This window comes from Hylobates moloch, unplaced genomic scaffold (genome assembly GCF_009828535.3).
Source record: "Hylobates moloch isolate HMO894 unplaced genomic scaffold, HMol_V3 SCAFFOLD_11, whole genome shotgun sequence".
Taxonomy (NCBI): Eukaryota; Metazoa; Chordata; class Mammalia; order Primates; family Hylobatidae; genus Hylobates; species Hylobates moloch.
Genome location: NW_026652286.1, coordinates 72,891,501 through 72,911,007, shown reverse-complemented (window position 1 = coordinate 72,911,007; position 19,507 = coordinate 72,891,501). Strand labels below are relative to the sequence as shown.

Below are 19,507 nucleotides of genomic sequence, written 5' to 3'. Positions count from 1 at the left end.
AGCTCTCAAAAGCTGTAGGACTGTCTTGGGGAAAATCTAAATCATTAAAAACATATGAGTATTTTTTCTTAGCAATTAGGTTTTGTAACAAATGTAAATTGTGATGCTTCAGGAAGTTACTTTTTCAGTAGATTCTGTCAGCATGGTTTCAATGACAGTGATAGTTTCCGAGGATCCTTTGCATGCTGGTCTCTTGCAGTCTTATTTAGAGCATGATTATTTTTCTATTTGCATTGTAAGCAAAAGCAAAAATTAAACCATCCTTTCCCCACACAAGCCTTATACAAAGAAATTTAATGACATTGATCCTGATAAGTATAATTTGTGAATATGTGATTGTCGTTTGAAGACTTGAACTCTTATGCCTTCATTTTGTATGTAGCTCTGTAATAGGTTCAGACTAGTGAGTTGTGAGCCAAAATGACTTGTGTCATTTTTGGCTGAAGCTTTTAATTGCCAGCGTAAGACTCTCTAGAGCACTATGTTTAAAATGTTTATTTAATATATTTTTTTCTTTTTATAAAAAGAAACACTTCCTGGTCAATTATCACAAACTTCAGGTGAAAGGTAAATTAACCAAGATTTCCAGGCAGTAAAGTAGACATAAATATTTAATGTAGTTTTACATGAGTTGAAGTTGTAGACACTTGCAGACACTTTATATAGTCCACTATAAAAGTAGTGCTGTCTGGCTGGGCACGGTGGCTCACGCTTGTAATCCCAGCACTTTGGTTGGCCGAGGCGGGTGGATCACAAGGTCAGGAGATCGAGACCACGGTGAAACCCCGTCTCTACTAAAAATACAAAAAAATTAGCCGGGCGTGGTGGCGGGCGCCTGTAGTCCCAGCTACTCGGAGAGGCTGAGGCAGGAGAATGGCGTGAACCCGGGAGGCTGGAGTGCAGTGGCACAATCTCGGCTCACTGCAAGCTCCGCCGGCCGGGAGTGAAACCCCCCCCCCCAAAAAAAAAAAAAAAAAAAAAAAAAGTAGTGCTGTCCATCCATCGAAGGTGATCCTTCTGAAATGGAAAACAGATATTTTAGGATGTATTTTTACAAACTGGTAAGAATAATTACAAATAGGTAACTTGTTTATTTAAAACTTCAAGCAACCTAGATGCTATCCTGAAATTTATTTATTAAACTACTATTGCATAAACACTAAGAACAGATGAGCTAAAGAAATCCTGTAGGAAAATACCATATGAGGTGCTAAAATATGGAAAGTACCATGTTTGTACAAAGTTTTCTATAAATCCAATATTGGGTTTACTGTGAATGCGCCATTAGAATTCTGCAATGCAGACTAACATCAAGAAAATAAAGTGTGGCTATATGGACTTTTACATTTGTTCAGTCTCACTATTCACTTATTAATGATTAATAGATATCCTTGTAACTTATTTTCACAAGCCTATCACAGAATAAATTTGAAATTGTTATTTCCAATGACACACTAGGACAACACATTCATAAAGTCATTCTCTTTAAGACAGGTGCACCCTTGACAATATATGGGTAAACTCTAAGTAGGGCACTTTAAAAAATATTCTTCTTCTGCAGTATAAATTTGTACTTGCTTTATTTATTTAGATTCTCATGATTTTTCTGGAAACCAACATGATCTTCAAGACATGTTTCATGATCATGGAAATAAGCCAAAGTTGACAAACATGTATCTGGGCTCATTAATTTTATATTTAACTAAATGAGCAAATCAATATTCTCCTAAGGATTTGAAAAAGAATGAATATTACACACTAAGTGCTTAACTTAGGCAATGACTGATACATAGTGGAGAAAGAACTGTCAGTTGTTTCCTAATGGCTACTAGCTTATGCTCTGAGGATTTCTGCTATACAACTGTAGGAAGAACATTTACCATTATGCAATGTGCCATTGGAGTTCAGCACAGACTGAAAGATGACTGCTGTCATACGGTGACAATGAACTTGGTACTATCCCGATGCCACCATCTAACTCATTTGGAGAAATGGAGACAGTGGGCTATTGCAGAAGCACTTAAATAGAGCAGTCCTGGTGGGGGGAGGTTGACAATTTGTAACAGATGTTCCATATAATGGATGCATTACAGGGAGACTGTAATGCAGACTATCTTGTTCAGTGAGGTGTGATTGATGCTGCTTATTAGCTTGACTTAACATCTGTGAGCTGAAGTTTTGAGACAAATATGTGAGCTTTGATTTACTGATTCATACAGATCAGGTGATAAAACATCTTTGCAACAGTGATTAAGTATTTCAAATGAAGTTTACTAATAACAGTTCTATTTCTTGAGTTGGTATGAAAGAAATAATTATATGAATCAATAACCTCTTGAGTAAAACATATAATTCAAGCAGACTTGTTTTATGCCATCCTTTTTTGTGATTAATGAACATTTAAATTAACCAAATCAGAGTGCTGACAAATGAGAATGCTGACACTTCAGTATAATTACCCTATGTAACTTGCAAAATATTTTCTTTCCTTGAGATTTTGTATGTTTGTCCTAGAATGTTTTACAGTTAAAGACAATTCTAGAATAACTTGAAAGTCATTCACACTATTTGGTTTTCTTGTTTAAAAAATCTGAGTATTTTATTTGATTATTGTATTTTGAAATTATTTTCAAATCTTTTAGTATCCTTAGTGGTGTTTTGAAAGGCTTTCTACTCTTTATTATAATTTTTGCATTGCTTTACTGTCAACTGAACTGAAGGTATGGCAAAGTCCTATGTAAACATTCACAGAATGCATATTTACATTTTATAAATATTGAATGCTGTGATTTAGCTCCATTTTATAATAAATATTATTTTATGTGACATAAAGCTGATGACTATTACATAGGCATATAGTGATGATTATCACTGATATGAAAGCAGTACCCTTGAACTATGACCTCTAAATATGACCTGGTCTACACATCTTATCTAGAATGAAATATAATTTATATATTTAACTTTCTTTTTGCTCAATTATATCTTCTTGGTGATTTTGTTTAACTAGAAGCTCTTCAGTGTTTACTTCACACATGAAAACTTCCTCGGTACACTAAGATATCCATTACATTTTGCTCAAGGATGGGTGTCAACACAATGGAATCTTTAATGATATAAATAGATGTTAATATGTGCAACCAACTTCAGGAAACTAATGCAAGATTTCATCAGCTCAGTTAACTGAATATACTGAGACGGCCCTAATGGTGATTCACAGCTTATCATAATGACAGCAAACTGACAGAGAACCCAATTATCCCAACGTGCCAAGCTGATACATGTTCAGTATTCAAACGCCTGAGGAAGAAAAGGTAGTCAAAATGCACTCTATCACCATTAGAATGTATTATCAAATTGTAATTAAATAAGATGGACACAACAATCAGAATATTATTGGATATTTCTGTCAATAGATAATGAGCTCAGATCACCTATTGGAGAAATAGAGACTATTTCCCTTCTATGAATACCATAAAGAACAATGGTTCAGCTATTTAATCTTAAGGGACATGGAAATTCTTCCTAGAGTTGAGAATATCAACAATATCTACCAGTTACCAAAAAGCAATTTACTGTTTGAAATCTCATTTCATTCTTTTATGTATACCAGAAAATTACATATTATTTCCCCCTCTTCTTCTTTCTTCTTTTTCTTCTCCTCTTTCTTCCTCCTCCTCCTCTTCTGCCTTCTCCTCCTCCTCCTCCTCTTCCCCCTTCTCCTCCTCTTCTTCCCCCTTCTCCTCCTCCTCCTTTTTCCTCTTCTCTTTCACCTTCTCCTTTCTTTTTTTTTTTTTTTTTTTTTGACAAGTGAGGAGATTAAGTCCAAAAGAGGTAGGATGACTTGCCTGATTATTTAGTTAGTACCAGAGTGAGAATAAAATCCCATCCTGGGTTATTTTTCTAATGCTATACTGATTGGTAGGGTAAACAGATTATCAGGCATTTTAAAAATTTTGAGTCATTTTTTAATTAGACTATTGAAATTCAACTAATATTTACTAAGTATCAGCAATAGACTAAACCCAGTGCTAAATGTTCTGGTAATCCAAAGACCTTGATTCTACATTTGCAGCAAAGATACAAGCAGACCTTTTCTCCACTACTTTTTGCTCACCTTGAATTTATGCACCTTTACTTTTCCACTCCCATAAATAACCTGAGAATTACCCTTTATATCTCATCTTTACAATGCCTACCCATTTTGAATCTTGTAGAGGTTTCTTTCATAATGAACTGTTTTTTCTAAAGCTAGGAACGGTTTTTCCCCTGTCTTCCTAATTTGTTAGGTACCCCAGCAGATTCATAAGTTTCTAAAGGTAAATTTACTGATACACTCAATACAGAGTAGAGACCTATGTACTCATGACAGCCAATCTTTACATGTAATGTTCTATGAAATCAGATTTTCCCCATACATACTAAGCAATAATATTTATACATTTTAGTTTTGCAAAATGAAAGAGGAGAAAAATTTATTTGAAAGATTTTTAACCAAGAGCAAGCCTTTTTTTTTCTCGGCATTAACAAGAATCATTTGGTGTTCAGTTTTTTCCCCCCACACTTTCACCTCACTTGCTGTAACTCATTAGAGAGCTAATTGTCTTTGTAATTCCAAATTAAGGAGTACTTAGTGAAACGGAGACATTACCTTCGCCAGGTGTTTGGGAGGACAAAATTCAATCTGCAGTAAAAGTCAGCAAAACTTTCTTCCAATTAACGCTAGTCCTTCCTCTGTTCAATCTGCATGGATTTTGTATTGTTCAGTGAAGGAGCATTCTGGGACCGGACTACATCGTGTGTGGTGTTACACCAAATCAAGAAAATAATTAAGAATTTAGTATTTTGGAACACAGACTGAAATAAAATACGATTGGGGAATAGAGACTAGAGTGAACTTACCAATTTTACTTTTGTCGTCTTAGGAGATGTGACCAGTCACTGGGTTGCCTTTCAGAGTAACTTCTACTTGGAACTTGAGTTCTTTCTTTCTTTCTTTCTTTTTTTTTTTTTTTTTTTTGAGACGGAGACTTGCTCCGTTTCCCAGGCTGGAGTGCAGTGCTGCGATCTTGGCTCACTGCAAGCTCTGCCTCCCGGGTTCATGCCATTCTCCTGCCTCAGCCTCCCGAGTAGCTGGGACTAGAGGAGCCCACCACCACGCCTGGCTAATTTTTTGTATTTTTAGTAGAGATGGGGTTTCACTGTGTTAGCCAGGATGGTCTCCATCTTCTGACCTCGTGATCCACCCGCCTTGGCCTCCCAAAGTGCTGGGATTACAGGGGTGAGCCACCGCGGCCGGCGGAGTTCTTTCTTGGTGACCACATTTGGGTTGTCAAAAACAGGCCATATGAACTGTATGTTCCCTAAAAGGCTGTACATTCCAGGCTTTACCATTGTAGGAGATCAGTGAGAGAGGTGAGAGAAACTATAGGGAAAGGAGCAGGCCTTCTGAAAGGCCGGAAGGCTCTGCATAGCTTCGGGGGAGAAGAGCTGAAGGCAATGCAGGCAATCAGAGGAAAGGCAGCTACAGTCGGGGAACTTACAGGACCATGTCAGCTAGCGGAGACTGAAACACACAAAGCCAGAATATTGGCTGTGGCATTAAAGCCTCGTAAAGTGAAATGGGAGAAAAACCCAAATTGTTTTCTATGCTGAGAGCCAGGTCATGTGAAGCAGGAATGCCCCAATAGTAAAGACCAAAGTCACTCAGGAAGAGAACCCCCTTTTATATGCCCCCAATGTAAAAAGGGGAAACATTAGCAAATCAATGCAAGTCAAAATTTGATAAAAATGGCAACCCCCTAAGCAGTCAGGCGGGAAACTTCATGAGGGGCCAGCCTCCATGTCCTGTTCCAAACTGGGGCAATGCCAGCGGCTTTCCTCGGTCAGATGGAAGGCCCACAGTCCTCTCTCTCAGAGCAGCCACCTCTGGGAGTGCAGGACTGGACTTACACTGCCCCGATGAATGAGTGCTTAAAGAAGGAGTGTGGGGGAATTTATCTTAAACAGGCTTGTTTATTTATGTTGACCAGAAACTGACCTTTGATCATCCGTGCATGTGATGTTCCCTGAACGGGGAACAATAAATGTTAATTACCTACAGTTTATATGGACTCCAGGTTTTTGGCATTGTGCCCGCACTGAATAAAAACAAGCAGCTCCAGCTTCTCAGGGCTCCTCTCTGGCCACTAGAGTCAGGCAGTCACCTAGTTGCTCTTACACTGCATACCCGTGTCTGAGTACTCTTTTCATTTAGGCCAGGGTCTGTTGGACAGACCCGGCAGTTGGTGCCCCATGTGAGGAATGCCACAATGAATTGTGATGGAACCTTCAAAAATGAAAGTGAAGTGAATGTGCAGTAAGTAATTGGTACCCACTGGGGATTTCCAAGTTTGAGGGCATTCATCATGGGACAACAGTATATGAAAGTATTGAAACAGATGCTTAAAGCTAGCAGAGCCTTGGTCTCTGAAGCCCAATTAAGCGACCTAATGCAAACTGTTGTTTTTCCATAACCCATGGTTCCCAGAAGAAGGCACACTAGACCTAGAGCTCTGGGAACAAGTGGGAAGAAATCTTAAAAGACATAATGTACAAGGGCAATGGGTCCCAGTAATGTCTTTAACATTATGGGCCTTAGTTAGGGCTGCTTTGGCCCTGCTCTACACAAAAGAGCCTAAAAAGGGAGGGGAGGAAGAACCATCATCTACCTTACCGCCTCCTCCTCATCCTCCCTCAGCATGCTCCTCGCCCTCTGCCTCAGAGTCAGAGAGCAGCTGCCTTCAGCTATTCTCCCTGAAGCTATGCAGAGCCTTCCAAACTTTCAGAAGGCCTGCTCCTTTCCCTATAGTTTCTCCATCACTCTGACTGATCTCCTACATCACATGACAGTAAATTACTACTCAGTATTCAAAAGGCGTGCCAAAGCAGTCTAGGTGACAGTCATAAGAAACAGAATGAGTTCAGAAAAAAAGTCTGATTTTAGATGTGTCTGTACAAAGTATATGAATAAATGGGATGATTTTTCTAAGCAATTCAAACAAATGAACAGATTCAATGTACTTCCAATATTTTGCCTAATATTGATGAGTTTAAGACCACCATTTTTTAACATTAAAGGCCATTTTGTTTTGTTTTCATAACACTTGGTATAATTTACAGATAAGTAGGCAAAAACAACAAATATCAAAGAGTTGAAGAATTTTAGCAATGGGAATGGTCGGGCATATTTTCAGGCATGTGGGAGTTTTGGTTTTGCCCCAGAATTGGGGCAATTGCAAAAAATTTTAAAATGAGAGAATGAGAAGAGATTATGCAGAAATGAGTCTATTAGTGCTCAATTTTCCTGGTGGCATTTTGTCCAGAAGTCCTTCTTCTTTTTTTTTTTTTTTTAAGTTCTGGGATACATGTGCAGAATGTGTAGGTTTGTTACATAGGTATACACATGCCATGGTGGTTTGCTGCACCCATCAACCCATCATCTACATTATGTATTTTTCCTAATGCTATCCCTCCCCTAGCCCCCAACCACCCCCACCTCGCTGGCAGGCCCTGGTGTGTGAATGTTCCTCTCCCTGTGTCCATGTGTTCTCATTGTTTGATTCCCACTTATGAGTGAGAACATGTGGCGTTTGGTTTTCTGTTCCTGTGTTAGTTAGCTGAGAATAAGGTTTCCAGCTTCATCCATGTCCCTGCAAAGACATGAACTCATCCTTTTTTACGGCCGTATAGTATTCCATGGTGTATATATTCCACATTTTCTTTATCAAGTCTACCATCGATGGGCATTTGGGTTGGTTCCAAGTCTTTGCAATTGTGAATAGTGCTGCAATAAACATACGTGTGCATGTGTCTTTATAGTAGAATGATTTATAATCCTTTGGGTATATACCCAGTGATGGGATTGCTGGGTCAAATGGTATTTCTGGTTCTAAATCCTTGTGGAATCGCCACACTGTCTTCTACAATGGTTGAACTAATTTACACTCTCACCAACAGTGTAAAAGTGTCCCTATTTCTCCATATCCTCTCCAGCATCTTTTGTTTCTTTACTTTTTTAATGATCACCATTCTAACTGGCATGAGATGGTATCTCATTGTGGTTTTGATTTGCATTTCTTTATCGACTAGTGATGATGAGGTTTTTTTCATGTTTGTTGGCTGCATAAATATCTTCTTTTGAGAAGTGTCCATATCCTTTACCCACTTTTTGATGGGGTTGTTTTCTTCTTGTAAATTTGTTTAAGTTTCTTGTAGATTCTGGATATTAGCCCTTTGTCAGATGGACAGATTGCAAAAATTTTATCCCATTCTGTAGGTTGTCTGTTCACTCTGATGATAGTTTCTTTTGCTTTGCAGAAGCTCTTTAGTTTAATTAGATCCCATTTGGGCATGGGCAAAGACTTTTTGACTGAAACACCAAAAGCAATGGCAACGAAGTTCTTCCTTTCTAGCAAAACCCACAACACCTAGATAAGAAGTCCCACAAGATGTTCTGAGGAAGTAGTCAGTAGAATTTACTGTTTTGGATGAATGGCAAGATATGGGCCATCAGAGGAAGTTCAGACTTTTCAGTAAGGTTTGTGGTCATTTAGGCCAAGGTGTAACATAGAAAGTCATTACTAATACTATTGTCTCATGGTCATGTGGTCAAAGATTAGGTACTTTTAGAGGATTTGTGAATGTGAGACCTATCCTTAGAGATAGATGGTAATGAAAAAGTGCTGTATTTACAAGCTAATGTAGAATATCTTCATTCTTTCTTGGGCTAGCAAATGACGACAAATCCTTAAGTTTCAGTAAGTATACCATCTTGATAGAAATTCTCTGATTCCTAGGCAAAGTTTGTCACTCCATTCTCTTGTTTCTTACAGTACTCCTTTCTTTCTTCCTCCCTTTTACCCTACTCTTTCCCTACCTCTCTTTCTTTTTTTTTCTTTCCTTCCACAAACATGTATTAATATTTTTCTGGAACTGCAAGGTATCAGAAACTAATTGGTTCTAGGGGATATCATGATCAATGAAATTGAAACAATCTGGCAATTGACAGTGGAAAGCAGTATAGTAATTTAAAATGCTGGTCTGCCTGGAGTCTACTCACTATTCTTCTACTTGTTAGTGACATTCAAACAAGTTCTTAAACCTCTCTGTGACTTTCTTATCTTCAAAATGGAACTAAAAATAGTACCTCTTTCATATTGTTTTTATATGATATGCTAAATAAAGTGAAATAATTAATGTAATATGGAGCCTTTAGTGTAGTGCCTGACATATAGGTAGAAACTGATAAATGTTAGCTATGTTTATTAGTAGTAATGAAGCTGATGGTTAGAGAGCAAAATGTGCTGCTCATACATGGGTAACAGCATATCTCACATTATGCTGTAAAAAGATGTGTTTCTCCCTAACATAAAGTTGTTCATGTTTAGCTAGATCATAGCACGATGCCTGCCACATACAATGTGCTCTATAAATGTTTGATGAGTAAGTATTGAATGAACGAAGGGATAACAAGATTAACATTAGACGATTTACACAAAGTTTCACAACTAGTAAGAGCTTGTGGGAATGTGACCCATCTGTCTGACTTAAGAGCCAAGAATTTTCTTAAGATTCCGCACTACCTTTCATACAGAATTGCTTGCATCTCTCCACCTACCATAATTTGGTTATTACACCAATCATTCCTCTGAACTTGCCCTTGCCAAGGCCATCATTTACTTCCAAGTTTCTTAATTCACTGGTATGTGAATTGGTTCGTATTTTACTTGGTTTTGACACTGTTGTCCATTTTCTCCTTCCTCTATTTCTCTTGTCTCTTTGTCCCTGTGATTTATATTTACTTGGGTTTTCGCATAGTAGCTCTTGGTCTCTGACAGCAACTTCACATCTCCTTTGCAAATTCCTCTTCAACGTTAGTGTTTCTCAGCATTCCATTCCAGCATTTTCCCCTTCCTATTCTTCACAGACTCTTTGTTTTCTTTTTGTTTTTTTGAGACAGTCTCACTCTGTTGCCCAGGCTGGAGTACAGTGATGCAATCTCGGCTCACTGCAACCTCCCCCTCCTGGGTTCAAGCGATTCTACTGCCTCAGCCTACTGAGGAGCTGGGACTACAGGTGTGCATAACCATGCCCAGATAATTTTTGTATTTTTAGTAAAGACAGGGTTTCCCCATGTTGGCCAGGCTGGTCTTGAACTCCTGACCTCAAGTGATCTGCCCATCTTGCCTTCAAAAATGCTGGGAATACAGGTGTGAGCCGCTGTGCCTGGCCTTCACAGGCTCTTTAATTTAATTCCCACCTGACTTTAAAATGCAAACAGTGCTCAAATGTAGATGTCAAGGCCAGTGTTTCTCTCCTGAGCTCCACAGCTACACAGCTATTTGGTTACTGGATACTTCTCTCTGGAGAACCCTAAATGTTATTTCTTTACTACCAATCCACTTATCTCCACATCTTTCTGATTATATAAATGTGATCATGAATGACTATGATTGCATAATGATTCTCTATTAGGGGGACCACAAAATTTATCATCTAAACCAGGGCAATTATGAGGATAAAGGGGCCTCATTAATAACTACTTTGACACTCTAAGTATAACTTGGAGCTCTGTTAGTCTAACTAGAGTATACGGTGTCCCTCTGATGGGCCACTCAAGCATTACAATTGGCAATCTTTGCCTTCTCGTTCTCATTTTTCATAACCAGTGGGCCATCAAGTTCTATAGATCCTGTCTCCTTCCTACCTTTTGAATATATACACACCCCTTCCTATCTCTATTATTGCCTTTTATAAGACCCTTCTTATTTCTTGTCAAAATTCCTGTTATTGTCACATCTGCTTTATTAGCAAGCCACTAGTCACAGTGTCCTCTAAAACATTCTACATTTTCCTGAATGGTCTTTTTAAAGACACATCTTATCCTGTCCCTTTCCTGCTGTGATCCTTTGATGGATATGCATCACTTGTAGCATAAGAGTTAAACTCCTTCCCATAGCATCAGAAAGCATTTATTCCAATCCTGTCCCACCATGTCTCCCTCTCGCACTCTAGAACTGTCCTGGCATGCGGTAAGCACTCACTAAACAGTGATGAAATTGGATTTTAAAATATAAGCCCACACATCAAGAATTTATCTCCACAAACTTACACAAATGTGAAGTGACTGTATTTTTATATTAGGATGGATGTGTAAGAAACATAGGTTAAGTCTGTGGGACAAAATATAGTGAAATACAATTTCATCTTACAATTTATAAATCCAAATGTGTATCATATAAAACTCAGTTGATTAGAACTTTTCTCAAATTTGAAGAGTGAAGTCAGAATATTTGTTTCAAAATGGCAAAATACTCCTATCAAGAAACCTGAGAATGTCTTAGTCAGTTGGTGGAAATATCAGTGCCTAAAAGAGTCTGGCTTTTGGCAGGCACTCAGTATTTGGGGGAATCAAATACAAGAGATATAGTTTGTATCGGCTGGTTGTCTGTGTACAATGACAATCCATCTGTTTGCTCATTTTATATTTGCAGATATATATGTACATGCATGCAAACTGCTTTAATCATTTTGGCCAGTCAGATCACTTCAGGTAACTATTACTTCATTGAGCCAAACTAAAGCTGGTGCAGAAAATCTGAACATCTGACTGACAAAAATGTGTTACTTTTTTGTCAGTTTAAGAGTTCTACAGGTTAGCAAGCAACCATATGAAAAGCAAAGGAGAAAAGAAACAACTGCCTTTCAGTGTCTAAAAGAAATTTTATAAGTGTCAGTCACACTAATTAGAGAAAGTCCAAGATAGAAAAGTCATTGGTATAAGCTATTTAAATAATCCCATACAATAATAGCAATAATAGTGATCTAATATTTCTACAATAGTGCAGAATATTCCAATAAGAGATAGCATGAATGAAATTAGCTTTTCTTTAAGAGGAAGGACATTTTATAGCTGTGTTTTACAGTTTTCAAAAATATTGAAAAATAATTATGTTAGATGAATAAGTTTTATTCTCTAAAATATTATTTGCAAATGTATTTAGTATTAATACTAACTAGGATTAAAAAATTATACTGAAAACATTTGTCATTGTCTTTTTGACTCCAAATGCCAGCATATTAGCAAAACAAGCTTTGCTTTTCATAACTACTGGATTTTGTCTTTTGAGTTCAAATCATTACTCAACCATGTGAAGGCTTATGCACTCTCCAAGCACAATAGGCTCTTATATATTAGATCAATGATGGAAAAGGAAAACTACGCAACCTCTATGCTCCGAAGATGTTTGTGGTGAGTATTTGTGCATTTAAATCTTGGAAACATTCAGAAGTGGCCATATGCTAAAAATAGACATTTACATCAATTTAGAATCTACTTGGATCACAAGGGTAGTGCAGTGAGAGATGTGAAGATACAGCACATTAATACTGCTTTAACTCTCAAATAAACTAACATTCTATTAGAAACATGCTCAAGGTTTTCACTGAGCTTTATTTTCCCATTGCATTTGGGAAAGTGATAGTACTTGCATCTTTTCCAAGGGCATAGGCAGAAAACTCTCAAACTTTTCTCTCTTGCTGGTGAGAATCACCAAAGATTAGCACTTGGACAGAATTTGGAGATATTTAATCAAAGGTTCCTAAATTAGTTTCTACCCAGGTAAAAACTGGTATCTTCAGGTTACTTTCAACCATTTGAAACAAACAAACCAATAATACTTTACAACTAGCTAAAAGGTAAGTTAGTTTTGATGTTGGCTGGAATTAAATTATATAGTTTGGTAACATTATCTATCTTATGATGATAGAAGGCTTTGGCTGGGATTCAAAGAGAAACATAAATTAGTGATTACATCAACACAACGAACAAAATCTTTCAAAATATGACTCATGGGGTAAAATAAATATTTTGTGTGTGTGTGTGTGTGGGTGTGTGTGTAAAAAGCTAATAAACCGCTGATGTAGGCTCTGATATTCTAATTTTATAGATGAAAAAAACCTCACTTTGTTGTGATTTGCCCCCTCTGTTTGCTAACATGCTTTTATTTCTGTAGATGAATATATAATTAGTTAGGGCTAGCTTCCTGGGTGTGTGAGTTGTGCAGTTCAAGATCTGCGAACTTCCAAGTTCGGGGCCCTGTGCTTAGGTTAATGCCTTTCTGTCACTGTCTTGAAATTATTAATAATTTTGAACAAGGATCCTGTGTTTCCATTTGGCATTGTTCTTCACAGATTTCATATCCAGCCCCACAGCTCTGCTTATGTTTTATCCTAGTCTCTCACTATTTCCCCTGTGAGACTGAGAATGTACCCAGGTGAACTTCCATGGTACATCTCACCCTAATTCCAAAGGCACCTCACACTGGAGGACTAGTGGATGTAGAGTCGGCCAACGGCTGAGACCTCAGCTTCCTCATCTCTCCATTCTGAGTGCCGACTTCAGTGCCTGACACAGAGCAGGTGCTGAATGAATAGGTCGGTGAACAAATGAATAGCAAATTATAAGCAAATATCTGTAGACTTATTTTATTGACAAAATGGTCAAAATTTTTATGATTTTAGTTTTGCAGTTAGAAGTGGCTGAGTTGGGAGAGAGTAAAGTTAGATATTCAAGGAAATAAATAATTATTGGAAATAATAAATGGGACTGAATTGATTGGACAGATGAAGGAAGTTCAATTGAAAGACAGGTTGGGCCGGGCGCAGTGGCTCACGCCTGTAATCCTAACACTTTGGGAGGCCGAGGCGGGTGGATCATGAGGTCAGGAGATCGAGACCACGGTGAAACCCCGTCTCTACCAAAAATACAAAAAATTAGCCGGGTGCGGTGGCGGGCACCTGTAGTCCCAGCTACTCAGGAGGCTGAGGCAGGAGAACTGCATGAACCCAGGAGGCGGAGCTTGCAGTGAGCCAAGATCGCGCCACTGCACTCTGGCCTGGGTGAAAGAGCAAGACTCCGTCTCAAAAAAAAAAAAAAAGAAAGGTTGAAATCTGTTAGGAATAGGAAGTGATAGGGTGGGGTTCAAGGTGGATGGTTAAAAGCAGTTAGATGTCTCCCAACAAGTGACATCCTGAGCTTAATTCATTCATTTCAAATTCAACTATTAATACACTTTGGATTCATCATGTAAGTTGTAATTCAGGAAGTGAAAATTGTTCAAGTTTGAGGAAAGGCTGTGTATTCAGAAGGACTCGAGAGATTATTGATTATTCTCTGACTATTCCCAGAGTTTCTTGACCTACTGTTTTGTATTAAGAAGCAGAGGAATACAAACAGAGAAGTTGTATGAGAAAGTGAATTTTTATCACTTCTTCTGAATAGAAAGATCATGCTGTCACTCCTAGTTACCCTAGCTTAGCTAAGCACATCTTTAAACAGTTTCCTACCCTTATAATTACTTTGGAAAACATACTTCTAACATTAATTTCTATAAAATAAAATAACAAAAAACTAATATTCCTTTCTCCAGAGTCTTTTACTTTGTGTTTGATCACTTCTGATATTGTCTGGGAATATCGGTTCTTAACAATTTGTATATCCTCGTCAGTGAGATTATCTCTTACATATCTACCTCCCTTTCCTTAATAGCATGATCGAGTTCTACTCATCTTTAAAAAGGTTCCCTACAGCAGTATTTAGTCTTGCTTTCTCTATTGTTATAGCACACGTAAGTGGCTAAAATGGTGCACAGATGTCCAGGTGTGGCTTTAATTTCCTTTTATATTTCAGCAAAATAATTTTTTCTAACATAGTCATTCTATTATGGTTCTCCAGATTATGCATGGTGCTGTGATAATGCTGGTTCACTGAATATTAAATTTGGGAAAGCAAGTGACTTTATGCTTCAGGTAATTATTTATGAAAAAAGCATTCTTTGGAGAAAGGTGATCATGGTGGAATAGAGGTGAATAATGGCACTGACATTCACAAGCAAAATGAGGCAAAAGTGCAAACTAGCAGTTGAGGAAAAAATAGTCCTTAAAGTAGTGAATGGGGAGAGTATCAGGGAACATTACTACTCAGAAGCAGGCAATGATGAGGCCATGTGGCTACACACCTGTGCTCCAATTTAGTGTTCATGAGGGGCAAGGTTGAAGAATTACAGGATTTGGTAAAATGTATAAAATAATTTTATAGACTAACTCTCATGGGAAGGAAGACAATAAAAAAGTCGCTGCCATCCATCAAAGAGAACATAGATTTTTTCCCTTAAATTTCCACTGAAATAGAATCATAAGAACATAATCCTTGCCATCCAAGCACGTTCCTTGTGATGAGGACATTGAGCAAAGTGAACTGCTCAGCCAATCTACTTTTAGTATTCTACTAAAAGATGAATGGGGAAATTGTTTTTACTATTCCCATCTCTCTGTGACACATATTTGAATAATTGTACTTTAAGTATTCTGCTGCTAGAATTGTAGCCATCATCAGAAAAGCTCCATCTAGAATGCTCAACTTTGTTCCTGTGGCATATACTACTAGAATACCATGAGTTTATAGACCAACAAATGGAGGAGTGTGAGAAGGGAGACTGGTAGAGTAAAACTATTTCAAATTTTATTTCGCAAGCGAACATTAAAAACAGCAATATTCAAACATCAAAGCTTATTGAATTACCAGGAGCTGTAAACTTACAAAAATTTCTTTAAAGAGAACCAGAACTCTTAGTTCAGTGTTTAAATCTGTCTAAGACTCACCAGGAAGAAATGACAAGATATTTTTACTCATTTTAGAAAAGTAATGCAAATATATAATAGAAAAGTGGTGGCTTGATCAAACTCACTTCAAGTGAAAGCTTGGGCTGAATGTTACATGAATATTCAGACAAATAGCAACCTGTTTGAAATTGCTATTGAGTATAATCCCAAAATTTATGCATTTTATCATCTCCTAGGCATAAAGCCAAAGGCTAAAAGAGCAGAACTTGAAAGCTGAACCTGAATTATATTCTAAACCCTGTTGAGTTTAATTTTACTTACAAAGCAGAATGTTAGTTTGCCACTTAAATTTACCCCCTATAGTCCAGTAAAAATACCTGGTTTCTTATCAGTCTCTAAATTGTGATATTCATTTGGAAAGCTCCAATTTTAAAAGCTTCATTCTAAATCACTAGGCAAGTGCAGACAATAAATATACATAATCTAAAGCAGATCATAGCAAGAGGAGAAAGCAATTTTCTATGAATTTGACTGAGTGTAGGGTTTGCGGTTCCATGAGTCTTGTAACTTCAGAAGGCACAAAGAGAAATTTTTAGCTAAATGGAATATAATGTATTAAAAGGATGAATACTTTAAAAAGTTGGTGTTTTATAATAAGGCAACACAGACATACATGCTAGATATAAATTTGAAGAAAAGATCAAGTAGCCTTCTGAACAGAAACACACAAAAAATGAACAAACTACCAATCACCCAGATATCACACTTCTTTAAAAACAACATTTTACTTGAACCAATGATGGATGCACTACCAAAACCCATATACATTTGGTGATATATATATATAACTAAAACATAGAGATGATGAGGCTCACTCTGTGCCTTATGTTTACTGTTCAAGATTTTTAATAAATTGTAAGAGTCCAGATGAATAAAAGACCAGTTAATCTAAAATATAGTTTCTTGCTATAGATGATAATGTTTTTATCTGTACAGAATATACAAGGGATCTAAGCATGCAATACTCATACTACTCAAAATATAATTGTATAAGATGGAAAATGAAGAGGTACTTGGTGGGATCTTGGTAATGTTCTGGTTATTACTTTGAATGACAGTTATGTGGTGTGTTTACTTTGTCATTGTTCATTAAGTTATACATCTGTATGCTTATGATTGGTGAAAACGTAGAAATATTGTACTTCAAACAAAGCTAAAAGGAAAGAAGGAAGGAGGAAAGGAAAGAAAGAGGGAGGGAAGAAAGAAGGAAGGAAAGAAGGAAGGAAATGCATGCTATGATCTCTATTTCCCATACTGTGGAATATTGTGCTAAAGGAAATGGGTACTCTAGTCATTTGCTTAAGATGTAGCTTCCTAGGATTGCAGAATTTGGTGTCCTGTTTCATAACTGGAAACCATTTAACTGTCATTTCTGCACAGAGAGGTTGTATATTGATATTTTCAGACTTTAAAAAAATCCTATCACTTAACAATTGCAAATGTCACCGTCTTACACATGCAGTTTTTCTGTTTTTGGAAGCCCAACTTACAAGTAGTGGAAGAAAAAAATGCCTGGAGGTTCTACTAGCTTTTCATTTGAAAAACATATATACACACAAACAAATTTTATCTCTGTAGTCCAAGTGACTTAGTAGCTCAACTGTTTAGATTATTTCCTTGGCATTAGGTTAGTTAAACACTTAGTGACAACTTACTACTAAAGGTGTTTTGGACTCTGAAGTTAGTTTGGTGGTTTTCGTCTGTTACTAAGGAGCAGTTTTACATGTAATTTTTTCAAAGGCAAAAGGTTAAGCAAAAATAACATATATTGTAAAATTGAAAGTAAAATGCACAGTACTGATGTGCTCAAAGTCCATGCATTTAAATTCCTTTGTATGATAATTTATGGTGATCATGTCTTCAGACTGCACTATTAGCATACTCACCCCTAACAAGAAGTTCTGCCTCATCTGACACACTGTCTGCTGTGGTCTGTACCCTGCAGCCATATCTCCCAGCATGCATCAGAAGGATGTTCCTGATCATTAAATCTGCAGAGGATGCTTGCTGAAAGAGGGATGAAGTGCCAGTTTAAAATGTTGCAAATCTGCCTAGTTCAAGGTGGTTTAAGGGGGAACTTTGCATATTCAGTAAAAGGGCCCATTTTTGGTCTTACAGTTTATCTAACAACAATTCAGAAATCAAACATGCCCTTTTTTAAGGAACACATAGAAGTTTTGTTTTTAACAATTGCTAATAAAGGGGTTGAACATTTAATATTGCATATAATGATTTAGCAGCTAAGATATTAAAAAATATTTAAGTATGCACAAACTCGTTATCTTTAAAAGTATAGGAGAAATAATCCGTGAGCGAAAATGTTGCTTTGCTATTCAGAGACAGGTGTATTTTGTGGCAAGAAAATCGTATTGAAAGGAACAGCAACTTGTGGGAAATGAATTATGAAAAGATAGCAATCAAAATATTATCTCATGTGACTTTATTGAATGGCTCTTTTCCTAAGAACACTGCAGGCAACAGAATGAGACAGTGCTCAGTTGAAAGAGTGCTGGTCCCAAAGCCATGTGTCTTTACTTAACAAAGATATATTCCTCCCATAACCACTACCATCATGGAGCAGGGTCAGCCTGAATCTTTGTTAATCAGTGCAGTTACAAAACACAAAGGAAGCTCCAAATACCTGATTCTTGTTGGGGGCAAGATGATTAGAACATAGTTGAAGAAAAACTGCAGTTAGGGAGATCAATGAGTACCAGGGAGGATATCTTTTAAGTGTTTTAGTTCATGGGATAAGTGATGTTCCTACACTTTAAAATGGCTGGTACAAACCTTCCATTACTTAATGTTGTCTTTAATTTACTCTATCAGGAAAGACAGATTTCCTTTATCGTGATCATCTAAAGATCTGGTTGATATTTACAATAACTCAGGAGGTTTTTATTTTTCAGGTAATGACATAGCAAAACTCCAATATTCCCTTCAGTTTCCATTTTGCAATCTAATGATGATTGGATAAGATAAGATGCATGCTGCTTGAAATGACATCAAAGAACTCAAAAATTTTCTCTAACAATAATTGAGCACATGAAATAATATGTAATGAAAGTCATAGAGAGGCATCCCAGATTATAGACCTTTAAAAAGTGATGTGTTTGTTCTTAGTAGGCAGTATCCTGATAATTATTTAAGAATTTCGTTGTTTGCCTTTATTTTGAGAAAGACCAATGGGTTTTATGAAAATCATAAAAACTAGACAAATTTCCAGATATCTTTTGAATTTTCTTTTTTTCTTAGCTTTCATAGAAAGGTTGCAAAGTCATTGTGAACTTTTTATCACTCAAATCATAAATATTTATTTCAGTGAATTACTATACTGTATACTATGTTTTAGATCATTTCTTTCTGGTATTTAATTTCTGTTGTGTTTTGCTTTTTGGCTTCCTGTTAGTCTTATAACCTGAAATTCTGAGGGTATTGAAGTTTTCTCTCATGAAATAATTGTTAAGACATGGTCTGGTTTAGTCATTTACAAGGAAATGCTTCATAGCGAGAATGCATTAAAATGTCATAAGAATTCTTTTAAGGAATGTGATATTTGTCCAGTAAATGTCCTACACTGCTAATTTCTTTGGGATAAATTGCTACTTTTAAATCCTAACTGAATTCATCTTCTCTTCTTCACTAGACTAAGTGCTTACTTCTCTCAAATCAGAAAAAGCAACTTTAAAACCTTTGATTTTTTTTTAAATGGGGAAATAAAAGCAAACTCTAAATGTTAATAAACCATAATTTAGTTTCAACTCAACATAATTTAATACTGTAT

The 19,507-nt window shown here is 36.8% G+C and overlaps 1 protein-coding gene across 1 annotated transcript in view; it reads right to left on the bottom strand.

Moving 5' to 3' along the window:
- CNTN5 (contactin 5) overlaps positions 1-19,507 on the bottom strand; it is a 1,349,686-nt gene that overhangs the window by 116,273 nt on the left and 1,213,906 nt on the right. The window contains exon 16 of the mRNA XM_032167221.2: positions 17,610-17,730. Within this exon, the coding sequence (XP_032023112.1) occupies positions 17,610-17,730 (121 nt within the window). The remainder of the gene's footprint in view (positions 1-17,609; positions 17,731-19,507) is intronic.